At 41.1% G+C, this 15,775-nt stretch overlaps 1 protein-coding gene across 1 annotated transcript in view; it reads right to left on the bottom strand.

The window, feature by feature from the left end:
* Positions 1-1,994: 1,994 nt before the first annotated feature.
* CCDC63 (coiled-coil domain containing 63) overlaps positions 1,995-15,775 on the bottom strand; it is an 86,959-nt gene continuing 73,178 nt past the window's right edge. Inside the window, exon 13 of the mRNA XM_074356292.1 lies at positions 1,995-13,645. Coding sequence (XP_074212393.1) covers positions 13,566-13,645 — 80 coding nt within the window. The 3' untranslated portion in view covers positions 1,995-13,565. The remainder of the gene's footprint in view (positions 13,646-15,775) is intronic.

Below are 15,775 nucleotides of genomic sequence, written 5' to 3'. Positions count from 1 at the left end.
TATCAGGCCCCCGGTGATCTGGTCACATGTGACCTCTAGCCTCTCTCTGGTCCACTTTCCCGCACTCTCCCCATTTCAGCCACATATGTGCCAGGCCCCCTCCTACCTGAGGACTTTTCTCTGGAATATTCTCCTGCCCACCCATCCCCACATGCTTCCTTTGCCTATCCCAACTCTCCCAACTCCTACTTATTCTTTGGAGCTAACTCAGTCCCTCCTCCAAGAAGACTTCCTGGATTCCCATTGTTGTAAGAGCTCCCTAAGGGCAGGATCCAACATTTTCTGTTGTAGCTCCAGCATTTCAGCAGTTCCTGACACATAGCAGGCGCTCAACAGATATTTGTTGGATGAATAAATGTTGGTAGACAGAAGAAAATAATCTAATGTACTAATAAGTTTATAACAAACTTACAATTACAAGTGGCAATGAGGGCCTTGAACACAGCTGTGTTTGGGGTGAAAGACTGCCCTCCAGGGCAGCCCATACATGCTCTGTTAGAAATGTTTTGGGTTCAAGTAAATTCAGCAAAGATGACCAAAAATAAGAGTTGGCAAACCATGCTCCACAGGGCAAATTTGTGGCCCCTGTGAACTTTTGAAAATAAAATTTTACAGTCACATCCAGTTGTTAACATATTATCTATGGTTGATTTCAAGATTCACAGAGTTGAGTCATCAGAACTGAGACCATCTAACCTGTAAACTTAAAATATCTACTATGTGGTCCTTTACAAAAAATATTTGCCAGACCTTGGCCTAACTGAACAGGGGTTGACTTTTCTCATATAACAAGAAATCTGGAGGAGGAGGCTTTCAGGGTTGGTTTGGTGACTGAGAAATACTCAGGGCATATGGGCTTGTGTCTGTTATTCCCTCAGCATTCCCCTCATGGTCACAACATGGCTGCCACAGCTCCAGGCACCACACCCTCACACAACTGCTTTCCGAGGAGGAAATAACTTAAGACTTATAACAGAGGGATTCTCCTATAACATATTTTCCTTTGATTAGGAAAGAAAAACTTTCCCAGAGTCTTCCAGAGGTTGCCTCTTGCAAGGAAGAAAAGAGGGGTGTGTTGTCAATGGGCAACCACAGCGTCTGCCATAACTTTCCTTCCCACTACATTTCTCTTATATTTGACCAACTGGCATTGTGGTCAAATATGAAATCCATGGTAAACTAAGGCACCTTGTCCTTCCCAGCACAGAATCCCATCCTCTATTAGTCTAATAACTATCAGTTGTTGAATGCTTATTCTGTGTCTGACATGATTTCAAGCACTTAATCCTGCCTTATTAAAACCCAGTGAGGATTGGGGATACCTACCTATACCACCATTACCATTTCACAGGGGATGTTTTGAGGCACAGAAAGGTCAGTTCACTCACTCAAGGTCACCCAGCTGGTACACAGCAGAGTCAAGATTGGAACCAGCAGTGTGGCTCTAAAACAGCCCACCATGACCACTCCACGTGGTGAGAGCCAGTCCCTGGAATCCAGGGAGGGAGTTCTTTCAATTTTAAGTCAGGAAGGGGCACATCCCATTTTGCGTCAGGGGCCACTTTTGCTTGTCAAAAGGCAACAGACTGAGGTACTATCCTCTTTGGGGCAACTGAACCATCACCAGAAAAATGACCCATAAACTTGAGACGGAGCTCTGGCATCCTCTGTGGATTCCGCCCTACTTTACTTCCCTCCCTTAATTAATTAATAAAGCCCTGTGCCTCTCTCTGCCTCGCTGCTTCCCTCCTTCCCCACTCAGCTGAGATCCTGTCTTTCCTCCCTGTGGTCCAGCCCGGCTGCCTTCTCTGGCCTCTGCGATTGCTCCTCGTGTGGAGGCGGTTAGAGAAGCAGGACAGAAGGCCCCTGGCTGGATCTGTGCGGTCTTTACAATGAGGGCTCTGTCTCATCAAATCTCAGTTTTGTGAAGCCCTCATGCCAAGCCTGGCCTCTGCTCCAGATTCACCCCAACAGGCAGAGGTTCCAAAGAGAAGTGCAGTCCCAGATCAGGGTCAAGGTCAAAGGTGGGGTTCTGAGCTCTCATTAAGGACACATTCTCTCCAGCTTCCTGTCTGGGGACATATCGTCTATGAGCAGCTTGATTCTGGACTGAAAACATGGGGGAAAGAGCAGAGGCCCTACATTCAGACAGACTTGGGTGGGTTCTGGTCCCAGCCCACCAATTTCCTGGCCACAGCATCTTAATCTCTGTGTTTCAGTTTCCTCTCCTACAAAATGGAAATAATAGCAGGAATTGAATGTTGGGGAGATAGGTAACAAGACATGGAAATCACTTAGCACAGAGCATGGTGCAAAGTACTATGGGTATTATCATTGGAATCATTACAATTATTTTATGAACCCCCAGGGCACTTAGCATACTGCCCCTGGAGAAGCAGAAAAGGATAGGGGCTAAGAACACAGGCTCTGGATCCAGTCTCTGTGGTTTTAAATCATGATTCTGTCATTTCTCATCTGTGTGACCTTGGGCAAGTCACTCTACCTCTCTGTGCCTTGTTTGATCTTGAAAATAGTCATAATAATAGTACCCACCTCACATGGTTGTTGGAAGGATTAAATAAGATATGACACATAGAAGACTTACTTTATGGTCTTTGTTTTAGTCTATTTTGTCTGAAATCAGTACTGCTACACCTGCTTTTTTGGTTTTTCCATTTGTATGGAATATCCTTTTCCATCCTTTCACTCTCAATCTGTATGTGTCCTTCTCCCTAAAGTGGGGTCTCTTGTATGCAGCATATTAAAGGTTCTTGCTTTATTATCCAGTCTGCCACTCTACGTCTTTTGATTGGAGCATTTAGTCCATTAACATTTACAGTAATTAATGATAGATGTGTTTATTACCATTTTGAACTTATTTTTGCAGTTGATTTAGTATTTCCTCTGTTTCTTTATTCTTCCTTTTGTGGTTTGGTAATTTTCCTTTGTATTATCTTGGATTTTATTTAGTTTTTGTGACTCACTTGTAAGTTTTTGGCTTCTGGTTACCCTTTTTTGTAAGTCTATCAACCCATTACTATAACTGTTTGTATTAAACAGATAGTAATATAAGCTCAAACCCATCCTGCTGGAACAAAAAATTTAAAAAAGAAAAGAAAAATACTCTATATTGTCTTACTTCCCTCTCCCACTCTTAATGATTTAGATGTCTTCTTTTACAAAGTTTGTGTTTATTCTATCTGCAATTCATGATCATTATCATCTTTCCAGTTATGAGTTTCTCATTTTTGTAGCATCCTGCTCCTTTTCTATTTAGAGTAGACCCGCCAATATTTTTTTAGCATGGGTTTAGTATTGCTAAACTCTTCTAGTTTTGCTTGTCTGTGAAATTCTTTGTCTCTCCTTCTATTCTAAAGGATAGCCTTGCTGGATAAAGTATCCTAAGCTGCATCTTTTTTTCATTCAGGACTTTGACTATATCTTGCCACTCCCTTCTGGCCTGTAGTGTTTGTGTAGAGAAAGAAGCTGAGAGTCTTATGGGGGTTCCCTTGTAACTCACTCTTTGCTTTTCTCTTGCTGACTTTAGGATCATTTCTTTTTCCTTGACTCTGGCCATCTTGATTTTGATATGTCTTGGTGTGGGTCTGTTTGGGTTCTTCCTGTTTGGGACCCTCTGAGCTTCCTGTACTTGGATATCTGATTCCTTCTTTAGGTTTGGGAAGTTTTCAGTCATGATTTCTTCAAATACCTTTTCAATTCCCTTTGTTCTTTCTTCCCCTTCTGGAGCCCCTATTATACATAAATTGGCACACTTTATATTATCCCAGAGGTCCCTTATATTGTTTTCATTGTTTTTTATTTGATTTTCTCTCAGCTGTTCTGACTGGGTGCTTTCTGGTGTCCTGTCTTCTAGGTCACTTATTTGTTCCTCTGCATTATCTAGCCTGCTTTGTACAGCCTTTAGATCAGCTCTCATCTCAGCCAATGAGTTTACCAGTTCTACTCGGCTCTTCTTTATAGCTTCAATTTCAGTTTTGACATATTTTATATCTCTAAACACTCTCTCTTTTAATTCCTTCAGTACTTTGATCACTCCTTTTTTGAAATCTTGATCTAGTAGGCCATCAATGTCTATTTCATTGATCGTTCTTTCAGGGGATTTCTCTTGCTCTTTTAATTGGGAGTGGTTCCTCTGCTTCTTCATATTGGTTGTATCTCTCTTGCACTGTGGCTTATGGAGTATCAGTTATCTACTGTGGTCCTTAAGGAGTTTATTTTTTTATCTATCTAAAGCCTATGCAGGAATAAAACTTAAAAAAGAGAGAGAGAGAGAATTTTAAAAGGGAGAAAAAAAAGGTTTGAAAACAGTGTATAATCAATAATAGAAGAGCAAGTTGAAGCAGAATAGCAATTGAGTTGAGAAGTCTTTTTAAAAAACCTTTAAAAAAAAGGAGAAAAGATCAAAAAACAATATTTGAAACCTGTACACGATCAATAACAGGAGATCAAAATCAAGAGAAATAAAAATGAAATGAGGTGGATTTTTAAAAATAATAATAATAAAAATATTTTAAAAGAAACATTTAAAAGGGATTAAAACTGTAGACATATACTATTGTTTAAAAAGTAAAGATTAAAAAGGTAATAGAGAATAGAACAGATAAAAAAAAGATTAAAAAAAGGGGATGTGTTCTCATGGAGACTGTGTGCTCTTAATGATTTTATCAAGAGGTCTTTCTGTCTTCCCCCAGTTTCGTGAACTCAGCTTGCTGTTTCCAGAGGCCCTCTGTTGGCGCCCTTCTCTGTGCTGCTCCCAGTGCCTGTTGGCAAGCAGATCGCACCCCCTCCCAACACTGGGTCACTGCTGCGCTCTTACATGGTGGGCGGGCAGGTTACTCCCCCTCATGATGCCACAGTCAGATGCTGTGCTCCTGCCCGAAGGCGGGTGGCCACCAGCCCTCTCCTGGCGCCGGTTGCTCTGCTGCTTTGTGCAGCTGCCCGCGCTGCCTTGGGTCCGCGCTCTGTAGGTGGGCTCGGGGAAGCTGGTGGAACAGGCCAGACCCTGCTCTGTGCCAAAACTCAGCTCCTTGTTTGTCTTGGTGGCGCAAGTTCTCTGAAGTACCAGGGCAGAAAGATCCTATCTGCCTGGGGCTGTAAACAAGTCTCAGTCCTGCCTGGGAGGTTGCAGAGCCCCCAGGTACGGATTCAGGGCTCAGCCCAGCACCAGCCTGGGCGCTGCGCACAGGAGGAGATGGCAGCTGTGGCTGCGCCCTGCCTCTCTTCTCCCGAGAAGCGCCAGTAATGGCGCAGCAGGTCTGAGGAGATAAAGGCTATGGCGCCCCTCTCCCCAGGGCACACCAGCAGTGTTGCTTTGCTTTTTTTTTTTTTTTTTTTTTTTTTGTAATTTATGGGGGACCCAGGTTGTTCTGCTCTGTATCCCCTCTCAGCCACAACGGGCAGCACCCTACAGTCCCTCAGGGCTGCCTCAGTGCAGCCGCCCCAGTCCTCCTTTGCCATTGCCTCCCCATGGGACTGGTCCCACACTGTTTTGCTTTTTCTTCTTTCTTCTTTCCTTTTCTCCTACCAGATTCATGGTCTTTGTCTTTTGTCTTTTGAAGAGGGCGATGTTCTATTGGAGTTCAGCAGGTGCTCTGGTTGGCTGGGTGGGTCCGTGTATTTGTGGGGGAGGGTGAGCTATCAGTGTCCTTCCACTCCACCGTCTTGGCCCCTTTCTCGACACATAGAAGACTTCGAATAGCACCTGGCCCTCAGCTAGCACTCAATAAATGTTAGCTATTATTATTTTCTGACACTCACTAACTTCTCAGCAACTGAAAACAATCATTCTTTCAATGATAGAATTTGATCAGTGGTGGGCTGGTAACAACCAACTCTTCTAAAATAATGTATGCATGTGTATGTGTACAGAAGTTTTTTTAATCATGAATTTTACGAATATAAAGGAAGCACAGCTGAAAATTTACTTACAATATTTGTAAAAAATATAGATTCTATAGATTTTGTATAGATTTATAAATATAGTACAAATATAGATTTGTATAGATTTTATAATAAATAATAAAATTTCATTGATTTTTGCCAAGCTGTATCCATCATCCATCTGTGATTGTACATGAATCATGATTTGACAAACGATGTTGCACCCCAACCATAAGCGTGGTTCCCAGGTGAATGTCGGTGGATTTTTCACTTACATTAATGAATAAGGAGAAAGTGAAACAATGGGGACATAGGTTAGAACTTCACTCATCTGTGAACCATGTTAGCAACTTCTTTGCTTGCTTGAATAATAGTTCTTGAATACTGGGAGAATAGTTCTTCCAATATTCAGCACTATTCACAATGAAATGGGTACAACACAACACAATTTAAAGTTTAATCTGCATCATCAACATTTTGTTCATCTCTTTATTAGGTCTAGACAGTCAACCACATAGCCCTGATTTGTAGCAACTGCCAGTTTCCATGGTGTAAATACTCCCACAATGGCCAAATTCAAGCTACCACTGCAAAGCCATTGAATGTACAGTTGGGAAGAGAGGCACAGTGGAACACCGTTCCACAGTATTTCCACCATACAGATACAATAGACCACTTAACCATGAGAGCACAGACAAGAGCAAAATGTATAAAATAATTAGGAAGTGATGAGCATCACACATTTATTACCTGTTTTAATTGAATCTTTTCAAGAGATTCCACAGTGTAATTCAAAATAATTGCGTGTTTAACAACCAGCATGCAGCAATCCTGAAAATTTTACCGGCAGCTTTCATGAGCCAGCATGAGCTATCTCCAGCATCCCACTGGTTTTGACACCTACATCCCCAGAGGAAGCCTCAAGAAAGGCAAAATGAGGAAGTGCATTAAATAATTATTGGGTATGAGAGGGTTTTTGGTTCATTTGGCATAAAGAAAAAAATTTTTCATAAATGAGGGGTTTTTCCCTTCTATGTTAGATTGTGTTTTTCAAAGATGTTCACAAAATATCTCCTATTGCTAAATGCTCTTCCAGAATCTTGCCACTCCTGTATGGAGAGGTGGATTCAGTGTCTCCTCCCCTTGAAACTGGGAGAGCTTGTGATGGCCTGGATCAACGCAGTATAGTGAGAGTGGCTTCCATCCACATGTCATTTCCAAGACTAGGTCATAAAAGATGGTATAGCTTCTTCCTTGTGAGCTGAAACACTCACCCTCGAGCCTTTAGCTTCCACGCAAGCAGCCTAGATTTCCTGAGACCGCAATGTTATGACTCCCAACTAGCCTAGGCACAGAGGCCACATGGAGAAGCTCTAGGGCTCCGTGATGATGAGAGAGAGATGCCCAGTCAGCATCCAGCAGCCAGCCAGCTCCACTTGACTGCAGCTGCACCAGAAGCTCTGAGCCCAAACCACCCCTCTGAGACCCTCCCAGGGTCCTGAAGCTACTAAAAGTCTAAGAAGCTTTGAGGAGGATGTCTGTGGGAGTTGAGAAAAATGTTATTAGAAACTAGAGGAAAGGGAAACCTTATGTGCTGGCAGGAATTTTGTCACCTGCAGTCACGTGGAAAAGAAGAAACGTGTGTAATGAGCTCAGTGATACAGCAGAATATTGAGAGTGTCATCTGGCTTTTTCTTGCTGCCTATGATAAAATGCGAAAGGAGAGGGCTGAGTAAAGAACAAACTATTAAATATAAAGGAGCCAAGACCTGCTGGGCTTACAAACAGAACTGTTTCTCATTCCCAGCCTCTCCAGATGGCAAAAAATTATCCAACTGAGAAAAGACCTCAGGCTCTTATTACCTGATTTCAAGACTTACTATAAAGCTACAGGAATCAAGACAGTGTGGGACTGGTGAAAGGCTAGACATATAGATCAATGGAACAGAATAGAAAGCCCAGAAACAGGGCCACTCATATACGGTCAATTGATTTTCAACCAAGGTGCAAAGGCAATTCAATAGAGAAAGGATAGTTTTTTCAACAAATAGTGCTAGAACAATTGGACATCTGTATGCACACAAAAAAGAGAACCTCAGCCCATATCTATCTATACAAAAATTAACTTGAAATGGATCACAGACCTAGACGTAAAATCTAAAACTATAAAACTTCTAGGAGATGACTCAGAGAAAATCTTTATGACTTGAGTGAAGCAAAGATTTCTAATGCAGGACACAAAAAACACAAATTGTAAAGAGCAAGCTGATAGATAGAACTTCAAAATTTAAAACTTCTGCTCTTCCAAAGACACCATTAGGAAAATGAAAAGCCAAGAAGTTATAGATGGGGAGAAAATATCTGTAAAATATGTATCATATGAAGGACTGGTATCCAGGATAAGTAGCTTAAAAAAAAAACTATCATATGAAGGACTGGTATCCAGGATAAGTAGCTTAAAAAAAAAACTATCAGAACTCAATCTTAAAAAGAAATTCAACTTTATTATAAAATAAACAACCCAATTTAGAATGGAAAAAAAAACTGTCTGTTCTTCACTGAACTGCCTGCAGCTTTGTAAAAAAATCAGTTGTCCATTTATGTGTGGACCTATTCCTGGACTCTGTTTGGTCTCATTGATCTATTTTGCCTACCTTTACACCAACACCACACTGTCTTGAACGTTGTAGTTTTATAATAAGCCTTGAAATCAGGTAGTGTTAGTTCTCCAACTTTGTTATTATTTTTCAAAGTTGTTTTGGCTATTTTAGGTCCTTTGTATTTCCATATGAATTTTAGGCTCAGCTTGTTGATTCCTACAAAAAGCCTGCTGGGATTTTGATCAGGGTTGCATTAAATCTATGTTCAGTTTGAGAAGAACTGACATGTCAACAATACTGAGTCTTCTGATCCAGGAACAAGCTATATCTCTCCACATATTTAGGTCTTCTTTAATTTCCCTCATCAGTGTTTTCAGATTTTTAGTCTACAAGTCTTGCACATCTTTTTATCAGATTTATCCCTAAATATTTCTAATTTTGATGCTATTATAAATGGTATTTTTTTAAACTCCAAACTTCCAGTTGTTCATTGCCTGTATATAGCAATGCAATTGATTTTTGTATAATCATCTTGTATCCTGCAACATTGCTAAACTCACTTACTAGTTCTAGCAGCTTTTTGAAGATTCCATCAGATTTTTCTAAATGTCATCTGCAAATTTTAATTCTTCTTTTTCCAATTTAATGTTCTTTATTTCTTTTCCTTGCCTTATCAAAGTAGCTATAACCTCCAGTATAATGTTGAACAGAAATGGTGAGAACAGACATCCTCATCTCCTATAAAAACATTAACTCAAAATGGTTCACAGACCTAAATACAAAACTATAAAACTTCCTGAAAAAAAGAGGAAATTTTTGTGACCTTGAATTAAGCAAAGATTACTCAGATACAGCACCAAAAGCATAAGCTGTTTTTAAAAATTGGTAAATTGCACTTCATCAAGATTTAAAACTTCTGCTCTTTGAATAATACTGTTGAGAATGAAAACACAAGCCACAGACTGGGAGAACATGTTTGTAAGTCATATCTGATAAACAACTTGTATCCACAACATATAAAGAACTCAATAATAAGAAAATAAATCAGTTTTTTAAATGGGCAAAAGATTTGAACATACACTTCACCAAAGGGATACAGATGGAAAATAAGAGTGAGAACAGATGCTCAGCATCACTGGTTGTTAGGAAAATGCAAATTAAAACCATAGCAAGACACCACTATATACCTATTAGAGTGTCTAAATTCAAAAGAATGACTGTACTGGGTTGAATAGTGACCCTCAAAAATTCATGTCCATTGAAACCTCAGAATATGAAAGGAAGGAATGAAGGAAGGGAAAGAAAGAAAGGAAGGAAGGAAGGAAGGAAGAAAGAAAGAAGAGGGAAGAGAAGAGAAGAAAAGAAAAACAAAGAAAAGAAAAGAAAAAGAAGGAAGGAGTGGGCCTCAGATCAAATATCAAACCAGATGGAAATATAAGTTCCTTTGTTAAGATACCAGAAAGATATAAGGCAGTGCTTTACAGTACTTTCAAGTAGACAAAAGCCCCTCTAACAATCTAAAGGCCATGACTCACAGATGCTTCCCATTGTACAACAAGACTTCTAAGAATTTTAAAGGCATTCTTCCACAGTAGCCTCAATGGAAGCCCAAGGTAGAAAAGTTCTCATCTTGAAGAGATTTGTTATTTTGGCTTTTCTTTAATGGCATGAATCTCAATAAGATTCATAGAAAACCCACAGTTTTTTCTTTTTTTTCTTTTTTTAATAGAATTGTGCTAGTGGAAGCAGTGCCTGCTGGGATTAAAAGGAACAGAGACAGTACACCATGAAATGAGGCCTTTGAATCACCAAACTTCTACAGGTAGGAAGCAAGCTGAGAAAATCACTTAACCGCAAACGACGACTATATTTTTTGGGAAAAGAAGGACAGCTCAGAATCATACCCAGGGCGCAATACTGGTTTCCCATCAAGGAATTGGCAACATTTACCTACATCTGCCCAGCTGGATTCAGAACTGCTCTGGCCCTGGGATTACTGTATGCCTCCCATTTTCTCCTTCTTTGAATGGGAATGTCTACATCAATCGTCCTACACCTGTGCCCCCACTGTGTGTTGAGTATAAGAGGCAGAACCCTCGCTCTTCACAGGTCTTCAGGTCAAGAGGAAAGGTACTCAAGGAGCTATATCCAGGGCATTGTAACTGAGGCGCCTCACCTGGACCTGGACCTGGACCTAACTAGATAATAAGACCCTGGGTCTTGGTATCGAGCCTGATCCTGTAATGGGATGATACTTCGGGAGGTCTTGGAAGGGTGCATTTTGTATGTGGGAGGGATGTTGTTGGCCAGAGAGCAGACTTGGAAGATTATATTTTCCCCAAATGGCTGCAACAGTATTTCCGAGCCTGTGTGCTCCTCCAGAGCTTTGCAACTCCTCGGTCGAGAGGTGGAATCTATATCCCATCCCCTAGAGCTTGGGCTGGCCTTTATGGCTGCCCTAACCAATGGAGCACAGCAAAGATGACACTTCTGAGGGTAAGTCACAAAAATACCAGATACTTCTGCCTTGATTTCTTGGCATGCTCACTCTTGAAATCCAGCCACCATGCTGTGAGGAAGCCCAAGGAGCCTCTGAAGAGGCCCCCGTGGAGAGTCTAGGGCCCTGGCTGGAACCCTAGCCAACAGTCAGCACCAAGACACCCCTATGAGTGAACCACCTTTGGACTGGACCTTTCTATCTCCAGTTAAGCTGCCCCAGCTGAAGCCCCAGGGAGCAGAGACCAGCCGACCCCTCTGAGTCTTGTCCAAATTGCTGACTCATGAGCAAAATAAATGATTATCGTTTTTCCAGGCCACTAAGTCTGTTACACAGTAATGAATACATAAGGCCCTCACCTAGAGTTATTTTAAAACAGTATAGAAAGGACCCTAGAGCCAAAGCAATAAGAGAAAGATTGACAGAAGAATATTTTAAAATGTCAAACTTCTGCAAGTGAAAAAAAGAAGTCATAAGCAAAATTAAAAGGCAAAGTTAATAGTTAAGGATATTCATTTCTGGGTATATACACGGAAGAATTAAAATGAGGGACTCAAACAGATACATTTGTGCACCATGTTCACAGCAGCATTATTCACAATAGCCAAAAGGTTGAAACAGCTCAAGTGTTCATTGATGGGCGAATGGATAAACAAAATGTGGTATAGGCATAAGGTGAAGTAGTAGCCACCTTTAAAAAGGAGGGAAATTCTTGGAGGGGGTATAGCTCAAGTGGCAGAGCACATGCTTAGCATGCACGAGGTCCTGGGTTCAATCCCCAGTACCTCCTCTGAAATAAATAAATGAATAAATAAACCTAATTACCTGCCCCCACCCCCACCCCAAAAAAGGAGAGAAATTCTGACACAGGTTACAAGATGCATAAACCTTGATGACATCAAAGTGAAATAATCTAGTCACAAAAGGACAAATATTGTATGATTCCACTTATATGAGGTTCCAAGAATAGCAAAATTCATAGAGACACAAAGAAGAATAGAAGTTACGAGGGACTGGTGGAGGGGCATAGCAAAAATAGGAGACAGTGTTTAATGGGCACAGAGTTTCAATGTGGGATGATGAAAAAGTTTTGGAGATGGATGGTGGAGATGGTTGCACAACAATGTGAATGTACTTAATGCTGCTGAACTGTACAGTTCAAGATGGTTAAAATGGTAAATTTTATGTAATGTGTATTTTACCACAGTAAAAATGAAATAAAATAACTTCAAGACAAATAGAAAACTGGAAAAATATTTAATTTATTTGCAAAAATAATTGCAATATATTGCCAGTTTTTTTTTTTTAACATGGGAAAATGATAGAAACACGTAATGCAAAATGAGAAGGATGGAGAGGAGAGGAGAAACAAAAAGTGGCCAAAAAGCACTTTGGAAATACATTCAATCTCTCAAGTAAGCAGTTTTTAGGGAGTATATGGGATAATATCATATACAGCTGGTGAGTGTGTAAATTAGCATCTTTCTGGAAGGCAATTTGGTTCTACGCATCAAATCTTTTTAAAAAGTACCCTACAATTGCACTACTGGGAATTAATTCTAAAGAAGCAGTCAGGTAAGATACAAAGATGGCGATACAGAATGGCTTATAAACAGACAAAAATTAGAGGTCCATGAAGAGGGGTAGCTGTACATAAATGCTGGTACATCCGTGGACTACTGTGCAACATTTAAAAAAGATGACATTCTGCTATATTTATTGACATGCAGAGGTGTTCATGACATATTTTAAGTGTAAAAAATGCAGAATAAGAAGCAATATGTTTAGCATGGGGGTGGGGAATGCATGTGTCTGAATACATTAGAAGTCTAGAAGAAATGTTAACCGTGCTCATTTCTGGCTGGGGAAACTCCAGATAATTTTTTCCTCTTATACTTGTCTGCATTTTCTAACTTTTTTTTTTTTTTTTTGGCTATGAGCATATATTACTTCTATCCAAAAATTTCAGAAAGACCTTTTTTTCATAGCTACAGAAAAGCACAGATGTGGTCCTGGCTGGAAACTGAAGATGCTGGTATGAATCCCACTGTTCTCATCCGCGGATCTCAAAACACATCATGAAACATCTGCTGAGGTCTTGGCAGACCCTAAGGATGTCTCAGTCAAAGTCGCCTTGCCTGGGAGTCTCCTTGTAGGAGAGTCCTGGATACACGGACGCCCTTCCACACAGCTCACTCACTGCCACTCCTCAAGTCCTCCGTCATCTGGCAAGTGCGGCAAAGTTCCTGAGCACCCAGGGTCTCATGCACGGCCCCTTGCCTGGCCTCTCTGTGGCTTCGGGCTCCTGCTGGCACACCTGATTCACTGCTTTCTTCTGCTTCCTCGAGCCTCAAGCTGGTGGCACATGACAGTCCTGAGTAGAGACAGTCAAATCATGGTCCCTAGATGCCAACTTTCTCTGAGCAGAGTCTGGTTCTCTGTTCTCTGGATACTGGAATGCTGGCGCCCTGGGAAAGCTGGCAGTTCCCATCCTGGACATCCGGAGTTACTCATCAAGGCTGCCGCAGGAGAAGCTTGGGTCAGGGAGCCAGAGAACGTGGTGCATCTCAGGACAAGTTCTTACCTGTCACGTGTGAGTTATGAGTTATGCAAACCACCTCGTGGTCTCTTCCTTCAACTTCTTTACCTGTAAAATGGGCACACTGACCTTCTTTCTTGCTACTCATAGAGGTGAAATAGCAATAATGATAGAAATAATACCAACAAGAATTATTTTCGCTGCTACTTCCTGAGAACCTCTTATGTGCCCAGCCCTGTGAGGTACACTTGCAGATCTCAGTCAACTAATCTTCCCCACGCCATGAGGTGGGGACTGACTACCTACTTGACAAATGAGGAAACAGAGGCTCCCAGAGGTTGGGTGAACTGCCCATATCTTGCAGCTAGGAGGCGGTAGAGAGTGGGCTGAAGACTCGGCTGCCTGTCTCCCAAGCCCCTGCTGAGACCACATTCCGCTCTGCCCTTCCTCTTTCTCCTCGCTGCCCATCTCATGCCTTCCTCTGGTTTGTTTCTTCCTTTTGTCCTTCCTTCCTGAGCAAGCCCTAAAGTGAAGCACTGTGCGAGGCACACGGAGGATGCAGAGAGGGGTTCTGCTGACAGTGGCACACCCTCCCAGCCCTGCTCAGTATGATCCTGCCCTCAAGGAGGCCACAGACTAGAGCCTGGAGATGTTCCATGTATCGTTGTTTATAATGGCAGAACAACAGGCTTCCATCCACAGGGGACCGAATAAACAATTCATGTGACTTTCGCACAGTGGAAATCTCTGCAGCCATTACAAAGAACAAAGCAGACTTAGAGGACAATCTAAAAAATAATAAGTGGAGAAAGCGAGAACAGAAGGCATGTTTTAAATGGGCCCATTTGATTTTTTAAAATGCGTACCATGACCTTAATTTGATTGATTATTGTTATGGCAATATTTTTTTTAATGAGGTAAAATTCACAAAACATAGAACTATTTTAAAGTGAAAAATTCAGTAGCATTTAGTACATTCACAATATTGTGCAACCATCACTTCTATCTAGTTCCAAAACATTTTCATCACTGCTAAAGGAAACTCTGTACCCATTGAACAGGCACTTGCTAGTCCCCCCTCCTCAGCCCCTGACAACCACTAATCCGCTCTCTGATCCTAGTGATTAATTTATTCTGGATAATTCGTATAAAAGGAATCATACAACATGTGGCCTTTTGGGTCTGGTTTCTTTCATTAGCATCACGTTTGCAAGGTTCATTCGTGTTGTAGCAGGTATCAGAACTTCATTTTTTAATAGCTGAATAATATTCCATTGCCTGGTTTTAACACATTTTGTTTGTCCATTTATCAGTTGATGGACATGTGGGCTGTTTCCAGCTTTTGGCATCTGTGAATAGAGCTGCCGTGAACATTTATGTACTAGATTTTGCTAGAGGACCTGTTTTCAATTTTTTGGGATATACATCTAGAAGCGGAATTGCTGGGTCATGTAGTAATTCTATGTGTAACTTTCTGAGCAACGGCCAAACTGTTTTCCATAGCAACTGCACCATTTTACATCCCCACCAGCAATGTGCAAGGGTTCCAGTTTCCCCATATCCTTGCCAACACTTTTATTTTCTGTTTTTTTCTTTATAGCCATCCTAATAATACAAAGTAATATCTCATTATAGTTTCTATTTGTATTTTCCTAATGACTAATGACATTCAGTATCTTTTCATGTGTTTCTTGGCCATTTGTATACCTTCTCTGGAGAAATGTCTATTCAAATCTTTTGTCCATTTTTAAATTGGGATATTTGTCATTTTGTTGTTGAGTGTAAGAATCTTCCATCTAACCCCATTCATAAATGTATATCGAGCACTGACTACAGGCCAGTCACTGCTCAGTGGTAGATAAGACAGTTAAAAATGCTTATCTATAAGAAGCTTCTTGTCTAATAGGCGAGACAAAAAAAAAAAAAAAGAAGCAAATAAATAAAACAAGATCTATCCAGTCTGTGGTAAGTGCTAAGAAAAAAGTAAAGCAAGACGATGTGACAGACTGAAAGAAGGGGGCCTCTCTCTCAGGAGGGACATTTGAGCTGAGACAAAGAGATAACAAAGAGCCAGCTTCTGAAGATCTGGGAGAAGGTCTCCAAGCAGTGAAAACAGCTGGTGCAAAGGCCCTGAGGCCAAATGAGTCTGGTGTATTTGAAGAATAGCAGGAAGGCCAGTGTGGCTGGAGCAGAGAAGGCACAGGGAAGAGAGATGGGTTGATAAAATCAGAAATGTGG

The sequence above is a fragment of the Camelus bactrianus genome, chromosome 32 (assembly GCF_048773025.1).
Source record: "Camelus bactrianus isolate YW-2024 breed Bactrian camel chromosome 32, ASM4877302v1, whole genome shotgun sequence".
In the NCBI taxonomy this organism is placed as follows: Eukaryota; Metazoa; Chordata; class Mammalia; order Artiodactyla; family Camelidae; genus Camelus; species Camelus bactrianus.
The sequence above is the reverse complement of the archived record's forward strand: the minus strand, read 5'-3'. Positions and strand labels throughout refer to the sequence as shown.